The following is a 21,855-nucleotide window of genomic DNA, read 5'->3' as shown; positions in this document are numbered from 1 at the left end:
AGTTGCAAGAGCCAAAAGCTGGGTCATGAAATCAGAAAAACACAGCCTTACAGGAAGAAATAACATCCTTAAGTGTCCCAAAGATTACAAGAGGAGCAATATAACTCATTATTATCTGTTCTGTGGTCTCTGAAATGAAGTCATTTTCATGGGTAAGAGATACCTGAAGGAGTACTGGACTAGTTGCAATATCGGCCCTTGCTAACCTTTCCTCTGACCCAGAAATGACCACATATTTTCTGAGTTTTATTTTGCTGCCGTTCCCTCAAGCCCTGAGAAGCGATGGATACAGGAGATAATCCTCAGCGGGTGCTCTATGGTGCTACAGAGAATCCATTTTCCTGGGCAGTCTGCTGGCGCATGCTGCTCAGATCACCAGGATGAATGTGATTGACAGATTTCAGGTCATACAGGCTAATACCATGGTGGTTCTATTTCTGCCTTCCCATGGGTCATCTGCCAGCTCATTTGGAGACACCTAAACTCTTCATTTTGCTATGAAAGCAGTAACTGGGAATGTTGGTGCCATCTCAGCACCACAACATTACTCTCATCCCAAATCCAAGTCACACACCATACCAGCTACTAGGAGGAAAGTTAACTCTATCCTAGCTAAAACCAGGACACATGCATAGCTGTTAATCTCTACAGGATTTAAATGCATTAGTCTAACCCAAGTTTATAAAGTTAAAAGCCCACGCTGTTGACAAGATGTGCAAGAATACTGTGAAGAAGTTCAGGGAGTCAGCTAGGAGAAACTAGGCTGGAGGGCTCTGGAAGCAGTGCTGGTACACCCAGTGCACACCCACAGCCAGAGGTGCACAGGGGATTGTTCGTCCTGTCCTTCATGGGTAGTAAACAGCTCCATGCTGCTTGGTGCACAGGGGATTGTTCGTCCTGTCCTTCATGGGTAGTAAACAGCTCCATGCTGCTTTTGGGAGAATACTGGCCCCAAAAGTAGGCCAAGAAAAAAACTTTAGCTTTTTTTCTTGATACACTGTTCTTTCCCTTGTCATTTCAGCAGCAAATAACGCTTTGAGCTTGCCTTCAGTCTCATCACTGCCCAGATGCCCTCACAGAAGCAATACCCTACACCAGAATAAAGCTGTTGGGCTTAGAGGTTTACACTTGGCTTTTGAAGGCTGTGATTCCAAACTTTCAAATAACACAGTATTTATAGCTTTTCCTAGGATCGTAACAGTGGCTACTAAAATTATACAGACACTCACATAAAAGAAAATGAAAATACAAGTACAACGTGGCTTTCACATCCGATATTTTTGATCTGGTAAATTTAGGTGTCATATATTTAGTTCTACCCACTGAAACACTCAACTTCAAATTATTTTGCTTGGACTGTGATGTTGTAGGCTATAAACAAATCTTAAAATTATTGCAGTTGTGCCTTGATTTCTTAACAACAGTGCTTTCTGCGCATAACTAAATATAGTAACTTTTGGACTTTGGTTCAACACAGTTTAAAAATGCTGCTTTTATCAAAGCCTAGCTAAGTATATTTATAACTGAATTGACTGAAGCTTTTTGTTTACTTTCTCTGATTTGTCTTGGCAACATATAAATCAAATTACAGATTAGAGTCTTTGTTGATTATTTTCCTAATAGAACTCCTACCTTAATATATTTTTCCTGGTCTAAGCAAAATACTACAAAGTAGTCTGCCTACAGTAGCACATTTTTACATAAAGAAGGTGATCGGCATAGACCATGCAGGTGTTAGATTTAATGAAAGTATATGAATTTTATACAGCTATCAATACATGCACCAAGTATCATTCTGGGACTACTGAACTGCAAATGGGCTTACAAAATGAGCTGTGAGTTCTAGCAAGCCTCTTACAAGAAAATAAATCTTAAGAACAAAGACCATCTGTGCTAAAATGCCTCTAATTTTTTCTTAGCATCATCAGTGGCTAACACACTCTCAAATTTAAAGATATGACAGAATGAAGGTACCATGGTTGGCAGAATCTGATAGAACAACTGGGTACATTAATTTAATTTTCGTTATGACTTCTAAAATAATATGCACTGTACTACATAAATATTATTTCAGTTGTAATACAAACATCAGAAGAGCCTTCGCAAAGATTAGCAGGCTAATAGAGGATACTGCACTTACCAAGGTGTGTGTTCATCATCTTCGCACAATATTTGCACATGGCTTCCAAGTCATTTAGCTGTCCTTGTAGAAATGAAATTTGGGCCTCCAATTCCTCCTCCTACAAATAAAACATTATTAGCATTTTTAAACAAACAAACACCTTTTTATGATATACAGTAAGCTTGGTAAGCTAACCCTTGACATGTTTAGATGTCTTCTAATTCTTTGTGTCAGCAAATTTTGGAAATAAAAAGAATTACCTTCCAGATGTATTTATTAAAAGACTTGTAAATTATTTTGTTATTTCATGGAAATAGGGTTTGGTCTTAAAGTTTAAATTTTTTTAATACTACCCTTTTTCTCATTTAAAGAATCTAAGAAAAAACTGCTTACATTCTCCTACGTTATCCATGAAAGGTTAAGAGTTCTTATTTCTTTTCCAGAAACACAGTACCACAGCAACAGTTGAAAAAAAATATCAAGGAGAAAAATACACACTTCTGGCAGAGTAATTTTAACAGCAATCCTTTTGACACCTCAGAAAAATTCCTTTTTATTTTAAGGTGTACATTTCATGAGACCTAATGCCACACCTCTAGGGTGCACTACTATTATAAATTTTGGCATATTTATTTGAGTCACACATCATGCTCTACCTGTATTAAAAACCTGCACTTCTACGCCAAGGCAATTGCAATTGCACAAAACTTCTTATACATTGTTTAGGTGAAAACTATTTGCAGCTCACATACTGTAAAACAGTTACTTTGAATTATCAATTTGTTTAATAAGGATACAAATTTTAAAAACAGATTATTGATTTTAAGGCCTTACTTTAAGCTACAAGACCTGTATATGCAATGGAAACTACCTCAATGAAGAATTTCTCTTTTAACGCTTTTGTTTGCTATTTACAATTGCATCCAGTCTTGACTTAATGACCATATGGCAGAGAAAGTCATCACTTTTTAAGAAAAAAAACTTTTTAAGAAAAAAGCTTAAACACATAGAGTATCAAGCAATTTTGTTTTGTTTAATTTAAGAATGCAATTGAATTCAGAAATATAAAGGCAAAGCAGTATTTCAGCATGCTGTTTTTCTTAGGATTTTCAGTCTTATCATATCCTTGTTTGATGGGGATTGCTGAACATAAGTGTGAATTACATTTCAAATGAAAAAATTCCCAAACTGATCAGCCTGAATCAATCTTGATTTAAACATACAAGTGATCTTAATCTTCATCACAAACTGAGACACAGAGGCAAGAAAAGGAAACTTAGCACTAATACAGCATATATCCAAAAGCAATTGAAAAAAACAGTAGCATTTTGCAAGATCCAGCAATATCACTTTCTCCTTATGCACTTTTTCCTCATGCCTATAGCCTGCTAAATATAAAAAAAAATATATTTTTCTTTACTATTTCTCTATGTTAATAAACCCTCACCTTATTTTACCCACCCTCATACTCTTGTCAATTTAAGCCTCAAAGGGACTGATTTTATATTGGCAATTTATGGATTCTGAAAGACTAACCTCATTTAAAGGCTGCAGTTCTGTCACAGCCCATACAAGCTCTTCAAGCAATGCCTCTGCAGAAGACCTTTTGCTACTACATATAGAAATCTAACATTTGGAAGAAATAATATACCATAAATTTTAAATTGCCAGTTCACTACAAATCTAGCTATAAGATGGGGAAAGGAAACAGTAATTGAGTATTTTCCTATTAAAAAATCTATTTCCTAAAAACACAAAGTCAGTAATGGAAAACCACTATCTCCTACAACTGAATAAAAAAAATTAATTTCACATAATTTAAATTTCCATGTTTCCCACACTGTTTTTTCTTATTCATGGATCAAAACAGCAGTAAATTGATTTTAAATGTTTTTGGACAGCTCAATCCACTTGAGCAGATTACAAAACTAACCTTTTCAACTGTACAAGAGTACCCCTTCCTTTGGCATGGGAGACTGGTGCTGAGTACACCACTCCTTCAGCTCATTTGGAATCCAGCATGGGCTGCAGAAGCTTTCAGCATACCCAGTGCTTACAAAGGAAGGCACTGTGGCCAGGAACTCACAGACAGTGCAAGAGGTTTCTTGCCAAGTGGGAAATCTTGCAAAAGGCTGAGTGAATGCACTTTGAGCTTCTTATTTATCTGGCACCCTCACGAAAGGCACCAAGGAGTGCTGCCAGCAGGATGAGCAAATAAGCAAGGCTGTTAACTTGGCATTTGACACACAAGAGACCCAGATGTACTGTTTGCATAAGAAGACAACACCCAAATGGTGGTGACACGCTACAAGACATAACTCCTGCCCTTCCTGGGCCTGTCACCTGCAGTGCTGTGCCAACCTCTGTGCATATGGAGCCCTGTTTGCTGTGTTTGAGTAGCTGCAGTAGGCGAGGAGCAGCTAGTGCATTTTGTTGCATCAGGGATGACAAAGAGGAGACTGACAAGATCTTTCAAGGTGCGAAAGTTTATGCCACTGGCAGGGAAGGTGCAACTGCGGCTTGACAGAATGGGAAAAAGACATACACTCCTAAGGGAATGGAAACTGGAGGCTTGTGACTTCTGGCAGCAGGGAGGCTTGCCAATGGTGCAGGGCCCAGGCAGCAGATGAGATGAACAAGCTCCCTCAGAGGAAGAATCCAGGTTGGACACCATATCAGAGAGCCTCCAAGACAAAGTAATCAGTGGCAGTGAGTGGTTGGTGACTTTCTTTGGGTATGCCAGCCAGACCCATTGCCTAGGAGGGCTTGTTGCTTGCCTGGACTGTCAATTTGTGGTGTTGCATTAAGACTATTTGGGGTAACATAATGTTCTAATTTCTTTCTGCTTTTTCATGCAGACACCAATTAGGCAGTGATATGAAACCATTTTACCTCAAAAGCGACTGTAGGGCTCTTGGGCAAGGGTGAATGGGACAGGAATCCATTTATCTTTTCTCTTTAATCCTGTGGCAAAAGGAAAAAGCCTGGCTAGCAGGAGGTATATCCAACAGACCACACATATGGCTACATATTTGCTGGCACTAGCAGGGCTTCACCTACTGAGGCTTCACCTCATCCTTTGATGAGGAAGGACAATTTAAAAAGAGAATAGATGTGCCTGGCAAAGACAGGGAAGAACATCTTTGTTAACAGGCTTGCTAATCTAGTGCAAAAGACTAAAAGTTTAATTTGCCATAGAACAGGGACCTAATCCAGAAATACATGAAGAAGCAGCACTTATGGAGAAGGTATTCAGAGGGCCCACTTGGCTGAGCAAGGAGTTTCTTAACGAACTAAAATGATAAAAGCATATATTGAAATGGAAATTGTGGAAATGAAAAGCCCATGTGTGGAAACAATGACAGGAAACAAAGGACGAGCACACAAGATTTGCTTGGACACAGGAACAACACTAGGAAGGACAAAGTCCAGCTGGAGCTACAATTAATGTGGGACATTAAAGGGTGACAAGAAGGAAATTTACAAGTATGATAGCAGCAAAAGGAGGTTCAAAGAAGACGTCCATCTATTACTTATTAGGGGAGATAACAAAATGCCAGATGATACGGAAGAGTCTGCAGCAATACCGTTTTTGCCTATAGCTTTTTAGGCCAAGTCTGCTGCTAGACCTCTGCATGTCCAGCTTGGGAAGGAGAGGTATGGGTATGAGTGGGAGAGCAATAACTTGATGAATACACAAAGAAGCCAAATGTGTTCACATATATGGAATCAAATGAGATACACACATGGGTGCTGAAAGAGCTGATGATGTGATTGTAACACAACTTAATATCATCCATGAAGAATCATTGCTACTACAGGACAACCTTGATGACTGGAGACAAGTTAATTTTACATTCATATTAAAGAAAAGTGTGAAGGAGGATCTAAGAAACTGCCTCACCTTAGTCCTGGAATTCATGGAGCATGTCCTCTTGGAAACAATTTCCAACACGCAAAGGACAAGAGAATAATCAAGAGAAGTCAACAAGGATTTACCACGTGCAAATCACGCTTGACCTGCTATGATGAAATGACTGGTCATGCGGATGAAGGGAGACAAGTGGATGCAATATACTTTGATTTTATTTAGGCTTTTAACACATTTCCAAAAGTTTCATCATTTACAACATGAGGAAGAATGGACTGGACAAAAGCATTGTAGATGGGCTGAAAATTGGTCAGCCCCCACCAAAGCTCAAATGGTTAAGTCAATGGCATTACATCCAGTCAGCGGTTGGAAATGAGCACAGTAACTCATGGACTGCTACAGAGATACTGATTAGTATCTTCAGCAACAGCTCATATGAGGGGGCACAATGCATACTCTGTGGATTTTCAGGTGATGCAAAACTGGGAGGTGTCAGAACTGCAATTCAGAAAGACCATGAGACACTGGAGGCCTAAGCAAAAGAAACATTTCTGAGGTTTCTGTTTAAGAAACGTAAAGAAGTGCAAAATTCTGCAACTGAGAAGAAAAAGCAATGCAGCAGTATAGACAGGAAAGGAACTAGCTATGTTTCAGACCTGTTGAAAAGGCTACGTAGGCTACAGTGGCTGCTGGGTTGAATGTGAACTAACAAAGCACTACCCTCACAAGCAGTGCAAATAGTGCTCTGGGCTGCCTAAGGAGGAATGTGTGGTCAGCAGATACAGGAAAGTCATTATCCACCTCTATTCAGTGCTCTTGAGGCCTTGCCTTGAGTAATACTTTAGGCCATCAGCTCAAGGACGCTGGAGAAACTGGAGTAGGTCCAATGCAGGGCTACTGTGGTGGTTACAGGTCTGAAGGACAGGCTGAGGGAGCTGGGCTTACTACAGCAAACAGGAGGTTAAGGGGATTACTGGAAGCCTGCAACTACAAGGAGTTACAATGATGATGTAATCAAATTCTCAGCAGCGGCGGAAGATACAGAAGGCCAAAAATTGTCTCTTGGAACGTTCAAATTGGTCATTAGGGAGATGTTTTTCTTTAGGAGAGTGGTGCAGCAGTGGAAGAGGTTACTCACAGAAGTGGTAGAGTTCCTATTCAAAGCCACTGACCTGATCCAATATGAGTGATTGTCCTGCTCCAATTAGCAGTTTGAGCAGAAGACAATTCTAATCAACATTTCTAAATCTAATCTGCTTACAGGATCTTTCTAAAATTGTTCTGCAAATTATTAATGTTTTACAGCTTTGTAAAGGTAAGCAGCAAAACCAAAAAGCCCCTCAGAAAAAAAGACATTTTTTTCAATATTCTAAAGTCAAATTCTTTAGAAATAGTAAATGAAACAACTGATTTATAACTGGTATTTTGCAGATGCTGTCTATTCCTGTCCAGACAGTATTCCCTGCTCCGTCCTGTAAACACCAACTTTAGTGCTTCACTGTGCTGGAACAGTGAGTTCCCCGGATACCATTTTTATTTTGTAGCATTGATGATTTGATCCCTCTTATGCATGACCAGAGACTTACAAACTCTTTGAACTGACCAAATATAAGTTAAAAGAAAACCATTATGATCCTTCCTTCCTTGAGAAACCGACCTTCCAGCTGAATGGACAGATGTAGTACCACAAAGACGTAAGCAGCGATTCAGACTTATTCTGCTATAGTTCTCAAAGGTTAACCGGCTGACCACAAAATAAAAACCAATCAATCATCTAAATAACTAATCAAAACAAAAAATCATTGCCAAATTATTGAGCAACATGTCCTAATAAGCTCACAATTTTCTAATATTGCAAGCTGTATTATAAGGAAGAAAACCAAATCAAGCAGCAAATCAAACAAAAGAATCACTGCATGAGACATGCAAGACCAAGTTGTGCACATTTAATGATGTTATTTTTCAGTAAAACATCTTAACTATATTTTCTGAAAATTTAGTCCCAGGGTCCTCAAAAAACTTTTCCACATCTTCAACATTCCTGATGATTTAGAGCCTTACAGATGATCCATAACAAATTAAATGTGAGAATGAAAAGCAACTAGGTTATTTGTGATGCAACATTGATTTATATTTCATTAACAAAATAAGGTAGGCTAGTATTTATGTCTCTAGTCAAAGCAAGAATCTATTCGACTCCCTCCGTATCCACATCTCCAACTATTTTCATTGTTGTGGTAAGACTGAATCTGCAAAAAAAGTGATTTACATATATGTTTCTCATACTTTTCTTTCTTCTTATCTTTATCCAGAACTTTGATTACGTTGTTATATCTCCTTTTCCTTTTGCCATGAAGACTGATTCTTTTATGATTAATGATTTGCCATATCTTTGCTATTTTTTTTTTTGAAATATATGTATTTCTGGTGCCTATACAGTAGTTCTGGTGCTCTCCATTTGTCCAAAGCTCGCTCTTCCCTTTTTATTACCTTTTCTTTCATCTATCTTCTCACCTTTACTAAGACAGCTCAGGAAATAAAATTTTTATACCCTTCCTTCTCTCCAGAGTTAAGTAGACTCATAATGAGATCAGTGATGGTTCTACCATACCCTGTTTTTCATCAAATTTTACTGTTTCAGAAAAACAGCTATGACTAACTAAAAGTGGTCAGCACCTTCAAGAACAGATTACAGCAAGTTTTACAGTTTCGACATTGTAATCCTACCCTTTTACAGCTCATCACTTTACAAGCTGCAATAATGTTTCCAAAAATGATTAAGGCCACTGGAATTTAGCATTCTACACAAGCCAAGGTCTTGTAGTTTTGGCAGAAGCCATTCTTCCTCAACCTTGTTTTTATCATTTTAAGCAAGTTTCTCCCAATACATGATGGGAGAACAGACACAGAACTAGAGGGGCTGGAAAACAGGGAATACAGATATAGGAAATCAGGTCTGCAATGCCTTTCTTCCATACTAACATTAAATTTTCAGTCTTACCGGTCAGGAAGTGAAAGAAAAATTGAATTTTTGTCTGTTTTACTCCAGAAACTCCAGGAAAAGGAAACCCTCAGTTATCAATGGCTTACAATGATGTATATCTCAATACTTCATTTGTGAACACTCAGAATGGCAAAATTCCTTTCATCTTAGAGATGAATGGCTCTGAAAATTGATCAGCTTGGCAGCACTACCAAGTGGCAAGTGCAGCAGAAAAGAAACTACTTTCAAGACTATTTAAAGGTATGTAAGGTGCTTAAGCAAAAATGTGATGAAAAATACACTGCAAAAAGTGACAGAACTGTGTTGGAACAAAGGCCTAGTTTTACTAGTTTCTTGTTTGATGGTGGTCAAAGATGGGTAGCATCACGCGTAATGAAAAAAGTACATAATAATACAAGCATGTAGTGGTATTGGCCAGAATACTCTCCCAGAAGATGCAAAGATTTGAGAATCAGAGATTTCTTGAACTAGAAATGGGTTTTGTTGTTGTTGTTGTTTTCTTTTTTTATTAGTTAATAGCCCTTGGATATTTCCTGTATTAATTTGCCCTGTCATATTTTCATCTCCTTCAGTATACATAGTAAGAGCCATAAAAAATCATCCCCTGACCTCTCGGCAAGTTTGAAGGGCAAATTTTAAAATAATTCTCATAAGGTTTTGAATCATTTAGAGGAAAAAAATGGCAAAAAAATACATTGATACAAGGAAATTCTAAAGCCAAAGACTTGCTTAGAGACTTACCAGTGCTTATTCACAAAATATATACAAGTTGTACAGCCTTAGGATATCAGTAACGTTTTACATGTTAAACAAGATTCAGATGCATGGAATCTCATTTATTTTTATGCAAATTTCCCTACAGAAAAAAGTAGTGGTTATTGTTTCCATTTTGTGAGAATTTATTTCATTTTAATTTTTTGAGTCTAACAATTAAATGCAACTAAATACAAGATTTAACTTCTTAATCTTGAACCCCTGACAGATGAATGTTGGTTGACACCCACAGATTTTTTTTTATGATCCATGCCAGCCACAGAATACTCTACAGCATATGCTGACATTTAAACCAGAAACTACTGTTTTTGAACAATAAATGACATTAAAGTAACATTCAATTTATTAATTTAACTTATTTATTATTTAATTGTATCAATCCCAGGCCCTCATCAAGACCAAGACCTCACTCTCCTTGGCGCCATAAAAACAGAAAGGAAAAAAAAAAACTCTAAAGGATTTAACAGTGCAAGCCAAGAGACAACAGATGGCTACAGACACACATATGGGGAGGACATGGAAACAATATGGCAATATTAGTCAGTCTTACAGACATGGCTTCAGCATGTTAGCAACCAAACTGTTGCCAATGGAAAGGAAGAATTTTTAGTAGACTTTTGAAGAAGCATTTCGCTTTGCAGATGTCTAGAGAAAGCTTCTTCTGTGTGGAAGTAGCTATGAAATGATTAGATGTGAGCACAATTGCTTTTGCTTGATGAAATTCACCAAGGATGTCACAGATGTATATTGTCAGTTCATGTTGTCACTTTTACTTTGAGAATTTTGTTACTTCTGATTGTGTGGGAGAACACAAAGGACTTCAGATACTGCTTTCAGGTATTAATTCCTGCGGAAGTAGAGGTTATATACCAATTTCCTGTGATGAACCATTACCTCTCTATTTTTGTCTGTTTCTGTATGAGTTGAAGTAACCCCATTATTAATATATATCCAAATACACCTTACTTAAGTATTTTTCACATCTTTACTACTGCTATTTTTCATTATTTTGAGTACATTTTCAGCAACATTCAACATTTTAAGCACAATATTCTCAGATAAATTGTATATATTTTATTCCTATGGACTGCATTCATGGTGAACTTGATTTATGTTCTTATTTCACACTGTTTTAACTCATTCCAGTCTGCATAACACCAGGATGGTAAAGTGTAGTTTAATCATAGAATGGCTTGGGTTGGAAGGGACCTTAAAGATCACCTAGTTCCAACCCACCTGCCACGGGCAGGGATGCCACCCACTAGATCACATTGGCCAAAGCCCCATCCAGCCTGGCCTTGAACACCTCCACGGAGGTGTTGATTCACAGATTCTCTGGGCAACCTGTTCCAGTGCCTCAATTGCTTTACAGTGAAGGATTTCTTCCTAATGTCTAATCTAAATCTTTCCTTTTTTAGTTTAAGAACATTCCCCCTTGTCCTAGCATTTTCTATCCAATTTCTATCCAAGAGTCCCTCTCCACCCCTTTTATAACACCCCTTTAAGTACTGCAATGGGGTCTCCCTGGAGCCTTCTCTTCTCCAGGCTGAACATCCCCAGCTCCCTCAGCCCTTCTACACAGGAGAGGTGCTCCAGCCCTCTGATCATCTTCATGGTCCTCCTCTGGACCCACTCTAAAAGACCCACATCTTTCTTGTGCTGGAGGCCTCATACCTGGATGCAGTGCTGCAGGTGGGGGGCTCATGAGGGCAGCGCAGAGGGCCACGGTCACCTCCCTTGACCTGCTGGCCATGCCTCTGTTGATGCAGCCCAGGACACAATTGGCCATCCGGGCTGCTAGCACACACTGCTGGCTCATGTCAAGCCTTTTGTCCACCAGAACCCTCAAGTCCTTCTCTGCAGGGCTGCTCTCTATGTGTTCTTCTCCCAGTCTGGGACTGCCCTGACCCAGGTGCAGTTTTGTTATATTGCACTTGGTCTTGTTGAACCTCATTAGGTTCATGTGGGCCCACTTCTCCAGCCTGTCCAGGTAATGGTTAAGTGGGAATGTTTCCTTCTTTCCCCCTTTTTCTTCTTTCTTAATTTCACTACTGCTAGTAGACTTAGGTGCTCAGAGTAACAAACAGCACTGCACATTTGCAGATAGTTATATACTTATTTTAGTGCATTCCTTAAAGCACAAACAAATTCTCTGTTAGATTAATGAAGGAAGTGGTGGTGCAGTTATCCACATTAAAGGAGGTTAAGGAAAATACAAAATGAATGAAAGCATACCTTTCCCCCCCTTTTTCATCTGCCTTGATCATTACTTTGACTTGTTGCTTTCCAACACAGAAACTTTGTTCTCTGGCAGTACCGTGTGTCTCCAAATTCATCAAGGGTCATAAGAGCAAGTGTGAGTGAATTAGGTAAAAAGTAATCCTAGAATTCTAGATCAAAACATAGTGCCGTCAAAGTTAAAACACTTCAGGGCATGATGCATCCTCTTCTGCTCAAAAAAAAGTAAGTTCAGGAGCAGAATTGCTTAGTTTAGAACCTGAAACCAAACTGTCACTTCATAGTCCTTAGTGATGATATCTCAGTGACAACATATGTCAGAAGGGGGTGAGGAAATGTGACTGAGAAAAATAAGAAACTGAAATGAAGGACATAAGAAAGGTCACTAAAATATTCAGTGTGACTGCTAGGAGCTAATTTAAATCAGGTTATGTACCAACGCTGCAAAACAATATCAGATTATTTTGTTCAGAGTGCTCTGATTGAAAGTTGGTATCAAAAACAAGAAAGGAATTTTATAATACAGATAGAGATGTTCAACTAGGATGAGATAAAGATAGATTTCCCAATAAATTGAAATCAAAAAGGCATCCACCTGAAAAGGCATATGTTTCTGGGCAGTAGTCCTATCCTGACTTTTCTGTATGTGCTTTCACTAACAACACAGAAAGGCATGGCATCATACAATGCTCCCCCAAGCTTTGTGCATGTAAATAGAAACAACTTATTATTGGTAAATGATTAAATGATAAACAAATGTAACAATAAATAAATAAATAGATCAGCCTTTCTGTTCTTCAAAAAGAAACATAAAACAGAGAAAAAAACAACCAACCAACCAACCAACCAACCAAAAAAAACCCTGAAAGCAATGCAACTCTGATACAGCATAGTCAGGAACTCTTTCTTCCAACAAGTTTCTAACAGCAGAATTATCATTGCCCCAGGAGACTCACAGTTCTCAAATGGAAGAAAAAATACATATTTCTTACTGTCTTTAAAATTGAAGATGTGTGAAATATATATATATGTATTTTAACGCGTTATGTATTTGTAGCTTTATGAAAAAGTGGATCAATTTGGAATATATTAACACGGAGCAGACCAGTCAACAGCTCATATTGGGACAGCATGATAAAAATATTAAATTATAATCTCCACCAAAATGATTAGTGACTGAAGGAAAATATTTATTTAATTGTTGATTTATAACTATTTATTTATATGATTTATTTTATTTTAAAACAAAGCTAAAATATCTACATATAGTGACATTTGGAAAAAAAGCAGAAGATGTAGTCCCAGAGGATCTCTTATGCCCTCTGACAGATCTACTTAATTTCAATTAAAATCCCAAAATTAGCTGAAACTTTGGCTCACAGCTTCTAACCACCAGGCCCTGCTGTTGAATTTCCATCTTAAGCAATTCAAAGCCTATTTGCCAGGATCACTCTGTTGGAGTCAGCTTAGTGTGCCATGTTTCACCTTACCCGGAGATGTTAGTGGCAAAGGACCACTGGCTTGGATGTTTCCCAAAGCAGCTTCCAATGGTGAGTGTCTTACTGAAGCAGCTTCCAGGTGCACCAGCCTCACTGTTGCAGAGCTGGAAACTAGCACATGAATTGCTGGTGTATGAGCAGGACTTGTATTAATCTAACCTGGGAATATTTTCCTCTCTAAAATATGTTACTCCTATGCTCAGATATCCTCTCCTTACCAAAAAGATGGAGGAAATTGAACATATGTAACAGTGAAAGCTCTTACTTAGGGACAAAGAAAGGGAGGATGGAAAGAAAACTCTTTTTCAAGCAAATGTAAAACTTGAGGGACTTGTGACTACTGGCACTGCCTTGTGGGACTGCAGAGAGACAGTTTAAGAACAAGACCCATAATATGCTGGAAGATCTATGGAATATAACAAAACTTGCATAACCGACTGTGGATGGGTGGGCACTGAACAACTAAGAAAATCTGTAGTACTTCACTTGATAAGTGAACAGGTAATAAAGCAGGAAGAGCTGTAAGGAAATAGAAATTATCCCTTTGAACAGAAATACTGATGAAAGGTTTCTGTCAGTGCTGCTGTTGATGTTGTTCATAATCATATTGCAGTATTTCTGCATAAATAATAAAACTGAGATATTAATTTAAATGGTAATGATTGTAAGCATTTTGGAAATGTCTATAAATAAACACATAAGCAAATGAGAACTTCATTTCCTCCATTATCGGTTGGTATCACAGCTGGCTTTCTGCCTATCTGGCCTTTAAGACTGCATAGGCCCACTATGGCAAACGTTAGAGAAATGTGAACAGACGGAAAAAAAGCAAAACATTTTCTGAATTTAGAGCTCTCTGAAACTATGGAATGATGAATAAACAGATATTGTGCAATGAATAAAATTCATATTCCATGTTTCAATATTAGGTTACTGAAGTTTTTGGTTGAATGAAATAGTCAATTAAGTAGGATATACATACATAATTATGCTTTTTAGTTTTCCTTTCTGAATAAGTATTTTGATATACACACAGTTTAACAAACACACAATCCTTTATGAAGGATTTACAGTATACCTTTTGTACAACTCATCATCAGTTAAAATTCTTTTAGGCATCAGATGCAAAAAAGTTTTACTAAAGTCTTCTCTATTAAGGCTGGATGTATTTGACCTTTGATGTGACTCCTATCATGATTCAGGATACAGGCCAGATTAGGATATTGTTATTTAGGGCTTTTAGAACTCCGAGTTTAAGGAAGGTAAATCTTAAGTATAGTGCTTGTGCAGTGACAATAAAAAGAAGCCAGTATAAACATATATACTACGTTAAAAGAACAGAAGTACCAGTTCTGTTCTTTATAGGAAAAGATTTCATTTAACCAAACAGACAAAACAAGAATCAAGCTATTCTATATTTAAATGCATACCTACAATTCATTTCACAATTCATTTCCAGTCAAAAAAAGCCCAAACAACTAAAACGATAGTTTGATTTAGAGGGATGCCGATGCTTTTGTTCAGAGTTCAGTACAGAGTTCAGTACAGATCTCAGAGATCTTCACAGAACTGGACAGTAGTTTTGTGCTGTCATCTTAAAAGAGCAGAAGAAGGGAAGAGATTTCCATTTAAAGGGAGTAAAAGGGCAGCTCAAACCACCAGTATAGATCCTCAGACACACTTCCCTCTGTCACTGGGATGCTGAAACATTAAATTCATGATCAGTGGGTGGAAAGAGCAGGCACAGAGCAAATTCTTGTACCTGCAGTGCTGCTGGTAACATGATTGCTGAGGAGTGAATGTTCATGTTTCTTGGTTCCTACGTCACTTTTATCCTTCTTTAGATGTTGTTTATAGTCTAAGTAATTCAAGATTTTGGTATTTTTCAAAATTTCCTTGACAGTTATACAGGGCTGTCCAATAATTTAAAAAGCTCTTACTGCCTTCTTTCCAATTATATAATTTTAATTTGCTTCTATGCAGAAGTAACTGGTAACTCTAATTCAGCTGCACTTATCTGAATCTCTGGTACCAGAGAAAGACAACAGTTTACACTGACATTTAAAAAATCTTCCAAATGGCCCTGCAGATCTGTTCTGTATACATACTTATTGCTCACAATATGACAAAAAAGCACTGCTGAGCCACTTGGATTTTTATTCATCTCTCTCTCTCTCTTTTTTTTTTTTTTTCCTAAGCAATTAACTTTCTGCTTTTATCACAGTACAGTTTCTTTTCCCTGAAATGAATCACTCCGAAAAAGATAAGGAGCATTAGAATTCAAAGCTGCCACTCATGCATACAGCTGTCTTTTTCCTAAATTATATGAAACTTGCAAGTTATTTCTAATGAAAAACTTTAAAAGGCAGCTTATTTTCCCTTGCATTGTTTTCAGCTCTTTTATTTGAGTCACAGCATGTTGTGGGTGCCTGAGGAAGGAAACTGAGAAGAGCATCATACTTCCAAAGTATCTCAGAGGTTTTTCTACGAACTGTGCTCACGTGACATGGCAGCACCTCAGATTTACTATTCTTTTCACCCATCTCTAAAATTAGATGAACTTAAGTACTAAGTTACAATTTTAATGTGTCAGAATTGTTTTCTCACATCAAAAAAAAAAAAAAGCAAAAAAAAAAGCATGTACCCTACAACATTAATTGAAGTAAAATGTTAAGGCATTGGAGGTCATTAAACCTAAGGCACTGAGAAACAATCATCATGCCTTTAACTTTAGGCCTGATACACACTGACCATGAAATTGGGTGTTGTACACACTTATGTGTTCAGAGCACACTTCATGATGTTTAACTAAAAAAAGACATTTCATCGTAGCATTTACGTTTTTGAACAAATGTTCATCATGATTAAGTATGGACTGACAAATATTTTGATTAAAGCCTTTTAAAGAGATTTAAAAAATAATAGTCAAGGAAAAGAGATATGAGAATAAAAGATGTCTCCAAGGTGAGTATCATGCATCATACAAAAGGTATGCTCTTCTTCAAATAAATTTTGCATGCATGAGTTTTTATGTGTGGTTCTCTAACGTTTCTTTTATTATCCCTTTGATTTTCTTATCCTACCTCTACTTGAGCAAAACTGTCAAGCTTGCATGCTTAAACGAGGCTCCAAAATCAGTAAAGCAGATGCCTACTTAATTAAAAATGATGGCATCCATTAATTTTCTAATCTGTAGGTGTACTCATAACTAACTTCAAATCAGATAAACCTGAAATGTAAATCACAGGCAGTAACAGTTGTTTCTACCTGCTTGTGGGGACAATAGCATATGTTGTCAAATTTAATTTAATTAAAAAGTCTGTGCAATCAAAACCAGCATAATGGATGACACCTTGTTCAGGATTTTTTTTGCTAAAAACGAGGATTCTGTTTGACCACATTTGTAAATTGTTTTAGTAAAGAAAATAAACTTCTCCAGATTTTCCTTAAAAACGTGTCCTTCTTTGGAATTCTTTAATTAACACATTTTCCAAAGGTATCATTTGATTTTTGTTAACTTGAGACCTTTAATTTAGAAATTATTAAAATATACAATTTATCTAAATGAAAATCTTCTTTTTGGTTAAAAATATCTCTATAAAACAGTTGCAATTTTTGACTTGAAGTTCCCTCTCTGGCCCATCTCGATGGCTGAAAGCAATTTACAAAATTTTCTGCCAGAAACTGAGACCAGCCAACCATATTTGAGAAAAGCAAGGTCTAATCAGCTTTGCTGTTTGCTGAAAAGAGACTGTCCTTGATGTTTGCTGGAGTAGTGAATATAACGTAATCACAAATGAATGGCCCACAAATGTACCCAGTCTCCCAACTCTGATGAAAGTGAGGGGGCAGCAAGCAGGCTATGAGTGGAAATTTTCTGGAACTTTATTCCAGCTAGACTGACCCAGCCAGAAGATAACGGGCACTGAACTGTATTATAAATTACTATGTTCCTATTCTTATTTATGGTCAGGAGGCTCCAGAAATTGCAACCTATCAGAAAGCAGTAAGGAGGAAGAGAGGTATTTCACTGCTGAACACAAAAAAAACACCAAAACACACTTTCAAACACTTTTGGAGGGTCTCGCATTAGCACACAGCTTAATGCTTCTCAGTAATAATGTGAATAACATCAGGCTGCCATCGGTTGCCAAAATATGATCTGATATTGTGCATTCAGCCCTGAGGCTATATATTCACTTCCTTAACTAAATAAAGCTGGGGACATCTGTTTCTGTCAACAGCAGTAAAAATGTCATTCAATTGATCTTTGGATTTGAGAAGAAAAAAAAATCCAGAAGACTAAATATAACACAAATGTTAATATCTTATTAAGTCCTTAATAAGAGAAATGGAGACATCCTGTTCCTGGAGGCAATGAATCAAGTTAAGTATCATGATTATAGCTCTTCCAAAGAAAGTCCAACTCGTTGGACAGACTTTAGGAAAGAAAGAATTTAGACAAGTCTCATTCCATTTTATCCTGTCACAAAATCACTGAATGGTTGAGGTTGGAAGGGACCTCTGGAGGTCAGCTGGTCTAACCCACACAGGGCCATCTGCTGCTGGTTGTACAGGACCATGTCCATGTAGCTTTTGAATATCTCCAATGAGGAAGACTCAACATCTCTGGGCAACCTGTTCCAGTGCTTGGTCACCTACGCAGTACTCCAGTCCCTTCATCACCTTTGTGGCCCTTTGTTGGACAACCTCCAGTGTGTCTACATTTCTCTTATATGGGGGAGTCCAGAACTGGACCTGTGATACAGGTGATGATGACATTCCCATTCATCCTTTGACAATGCCACAGGAATGTCCTCTGGTATGTGGGAATCACCTTTTTTAATTCCACGTTGAAGGACATATTTTTATGTATGCATTCCATTCCTACTTTTTCCTTGAGAAGGACATTAATTAGAATTACAAAGATGAAGGGGAAATGGATTCTCCTTCATCCATTACACACAGAATGACTGCTTTTAAAAGCATCTTTATAAAAAGTGATAGATGCATGGCCATGTTCCAACAAAAGTAATTTCTGCAGTGCTTAGTAATACAATCTCTATGATTACTAGAGACAAACGTAAAAATGTAAAACAGTTCAGTTTTTATAAATAAAATGAATAATAATAATAACAATAAGTTATTATTATTATTATTATTATTATTATTATTATCCTTTAGAAAACAGCTGTAAAGGAAGCAATCATAAGACTGGAGAATTCTGATGCAACTATTTCTGGAGGTTAGGATGAACTCTTTGGGGTTTTCTTTAAATAGAACACTAGAGATCATGAAATTCACAGGAAAATAAAAACTACAACATAATCTTAAGGAATTAAAGAACAGACTTAAACAAAACTTCTCCTCTCAGAGCTTCTATAATTTATTTTTCTTCCTATATCAAAAGTCAGTCAGAAACAAACACAAGGAGACACAGATTTTGGTAGCCTAAAACCTTTCCTAGCCATTCAGTCATTCAAGGCTACAATGTAAAGTTTATCACAGTTCAAACAATGTCTTTAAAAATCAATGCTTATCTTAGATTATCATGACCACCAAACTGTTGAAAATTATCATAAGGACTACAAATATGTTTCAATTAGCAGCTTTGTTCAAAATCCTTGATAAAGATTAATAAAAGTTCACTAATAAGGGAAATTATTAACCTGAAAATATATTGGTTATTAATAGACTCTAAATGACTCTGAGTGTTATCATGAAAAATTCTTCTATGTCTCCTATTAGAAAACTGAGGAGGAATTATTCTTAAACTCTACTTAAGTGCAAAAAACCTAAGTCCTGCCAGGGATAAAAGTTGTAAACAAAATTTGGATTTAGATCTTGTTAAACTGAATAAAAGAAGAATTTTAATATTGGTATATTCATTTTTCTTCAACTCTTGAGGACAAGCAGAAAGATATTGAGTTGGTTTTAGCTTTAAATTCATTCTGATGTATCTTAAATGGATACAACCCAAAATTAAGGCTTCTTGTTAACTAACTACAATGCACAATTTTTCTTCAGGTATCAACGAAGAATGCAGAACAAGAATTAAACCTTTATTTTTTAGTGAATAAAAACTGAAAAAAAAGTTGTGCAAAGTTATGCATTTCATTAAAACATTGTAAGTATCAAATTGAAAATATAATGTGACTATTAATAACGTTTCTGCTGCTTAAGGACAAAAATGATGAGATATTCAGATTAATTTTTGCACTGAATTTAGCTCTGCTTCTAAGATTTCTGAATATCTGAAGAATGCTGCAGTATAAGAATATTGCTATTACAATTCATTTTTATTGAAATCAAAGGGAAGTCATATGAATATACATTGATAAAAATGGAAGAGAAAAAAACCTGCCTTCATCTCGCAAAAAATACAACTTTTTCAGTCTATGCTAGCTGGGTTCTAATCAGCAGAAAGCCAATGGGGAACGGTTATGTAAAATAAACAAGAATCCTCCTGCTCCAAGGCATATGAGATTTACCAAATTAGTGCTCCTAAAATATCACTGACTGGATGAGAATTTCTTTGGAACACACCTATGATTAATTCAAACTGCTTTTCTTGGATGAAAATATTCTGTTTAAATAAAAAATGTCTTGTGGCCAAAAGGAAGGTCAGGGCTGTGTGAGAAATAAAACTGTGACTACAGACTACAGATGCTACAGACACTGGGAAATCTCGTATGTATTAAAGAATTTCAGGGATAACAGATGGACATGTTTGGATCTGCTGAGCATTCACGCTCCCCACTGAACTGTTTATTAACTTCAGGGTTAAACCAAAAGTCTAACAAAGCAAAGTAACTTACAGGAGTTCTTTCCTCTTTCTCAGAGGAATGAGGCACTTTCACAGTTTCAGCTCAAGTAGGATTATGGGATGGAATCTATAATGGAGATGTTACTCAACAGAAACAGTTTAAATAGCTTATTTCTGCTTTTGCTGTTAATTTGAGCTGAGGGAAACATTTTCAAGTACAAGTGCTTAATGAATGAGAGAAATGATTGGCTCTAACAAGTAATGCAGTGTGACATTAAAATAGTTTAAAAAGTTAAAGAACTCACAGACTCTTTTCTGCTCATAGTCTTGCTTTGGGAACGAGAACGGGAGATTGTACTGAAAAATGAATCCTTTTTTGATGCAGACAAAGGTGGAGATCCCGTAAATTCACGTCCTCCAGGCAAGCTCTCTATGCTTGGAGATGAACTGATGTTTTTTGAAGTCTGGCCTGCAAAACAAGTGTAAAGTAAGAGGAGAATTAATCAGTATGTTGTTTCTTTTCCCTGTAAATACTTCCTTGTCTTAATTGATATTCACTGAGATCCATGGATAGCTCAACACAGAATGAAATGTTGAAGTGTATTAGCATGCACTGAGATCGAAAAACTATTTTGACATACACAGAACTCGACATTTGTATGAAAGAAAAATACAAATCTTAGTGCATATATAGGTATATATACACAAATGCACATTATATAGTATATATACATATATGCTATATAATATATATATATAAATACCTTCCCAGTATATACATCTATAGACTGAGAAGCTTCTCTCTGCTGCATAATGAACAAAAAGAACATCTCATAATAAAAATAAATATATCTCATGTCATCGACACTGCAAATGAAATCATTTTTCCCTCACCAAATACGCTCTAGAACTTGACAAAACAAAATAAGAACATCAGATTCTAAGAATGGGTTTGACATTTAATATGTAGATGACAGTATCTAGACTTACAACAGGGAACAATAACTTGACTTAGAGACAGAATTCAAGTTCTCATGCCTCAAATTTTAAGGCCATCTTCACCTAACAGGTTTTGATGAAATCAAAATATTTCATTACTACTAGTTCATGCATCTTTTCTAAAGAATCTAGTATTGTCTACTCTCATGGTGAGGTCACACCTGCCTGAGCTTTTTACCATGACGCTGTATGTAATGAGACGTTCTTTGACAAGAACCATTTCTTCCAGTTGAAGCCTGCAGAGGGTTTTGAAATATTTAATATAACTTTTTATTTGAACAGCTCCAGAAGAAAAAACAATATATATGTCAGTTTTCATTAACTTTCATTATGAAAATGTTGCATTAGGACAGATGCTAGTTTTCAAAAAAAACCAACTTTCAATTATCTGAGGAAGTCAATCCAGCGTGACACAGTACAAGTCCAGAATTTGCCATTCTGAAAACAAACAAACCAACAAAACCATATAAAACTCAGGCTTAGAATTCTTCCCTTTTCCTGTTTTGTCAGTTATTCTGAGTGAAAAAATTGTTTAGCTTCTCCCTTTTCCTTTCCTTTTTCTTTTTTTTTTTGTGTGCATGT

At 36.8% G+C, this 21,855-nt stretch overlaps 1 protein-coding gene across 8 annotated transcripts in view; it reads right to left on the bottom strand.

The window, feature by feature from the left end:
- TBC1D5 (TBC1 domain family member 5) overlaps positions 1–21,855 on the bottom strand; it is a 317,118-nt gene that overhangs the window by 24,657 nt on the left and 270,606 nt on the right. For all 8 annotated transcript variants that reach the window (XM_072033495.1, XM_072033494.1, XM_038173782.2 and 5 more), the window contains 2 exons: positions 20,580–20,743; positions 2,141–2,240 (listed from right to left, as the gene is read on the bottom strand). In XM_072033495.1, coding sequence (XP_071889596.1) covers positions 2,141–2,240; positions 20,580–20,743 — 264 coding nt within the window. The remainder of the gene's footprint in view (positions 1–2,140; positions 2,241–20,579; positions 20,744–21,855) is intronic.

Source organism: Anas platyrhynchos, chromosome 2, assembly GCF_047663525.1.
Source record: "Anas platyrhynchos isolate ZD024472 breed Pekin duck chromosome 2, IASCAAS_PekinDuck_T2T, whole genome shotgun sequence".
Classification (NCBI taxonomy): domain Eukaryota; kingdom Metazoa; phylum Chordata; class Aves; order Anseriformes; family Anatidae; genus Anas; species Anas platyrhynchos.
Note: the sequence above shows the minus strand (reverse complement) of the source record. Positions and strands in the feature narration are given on the sequence as shown.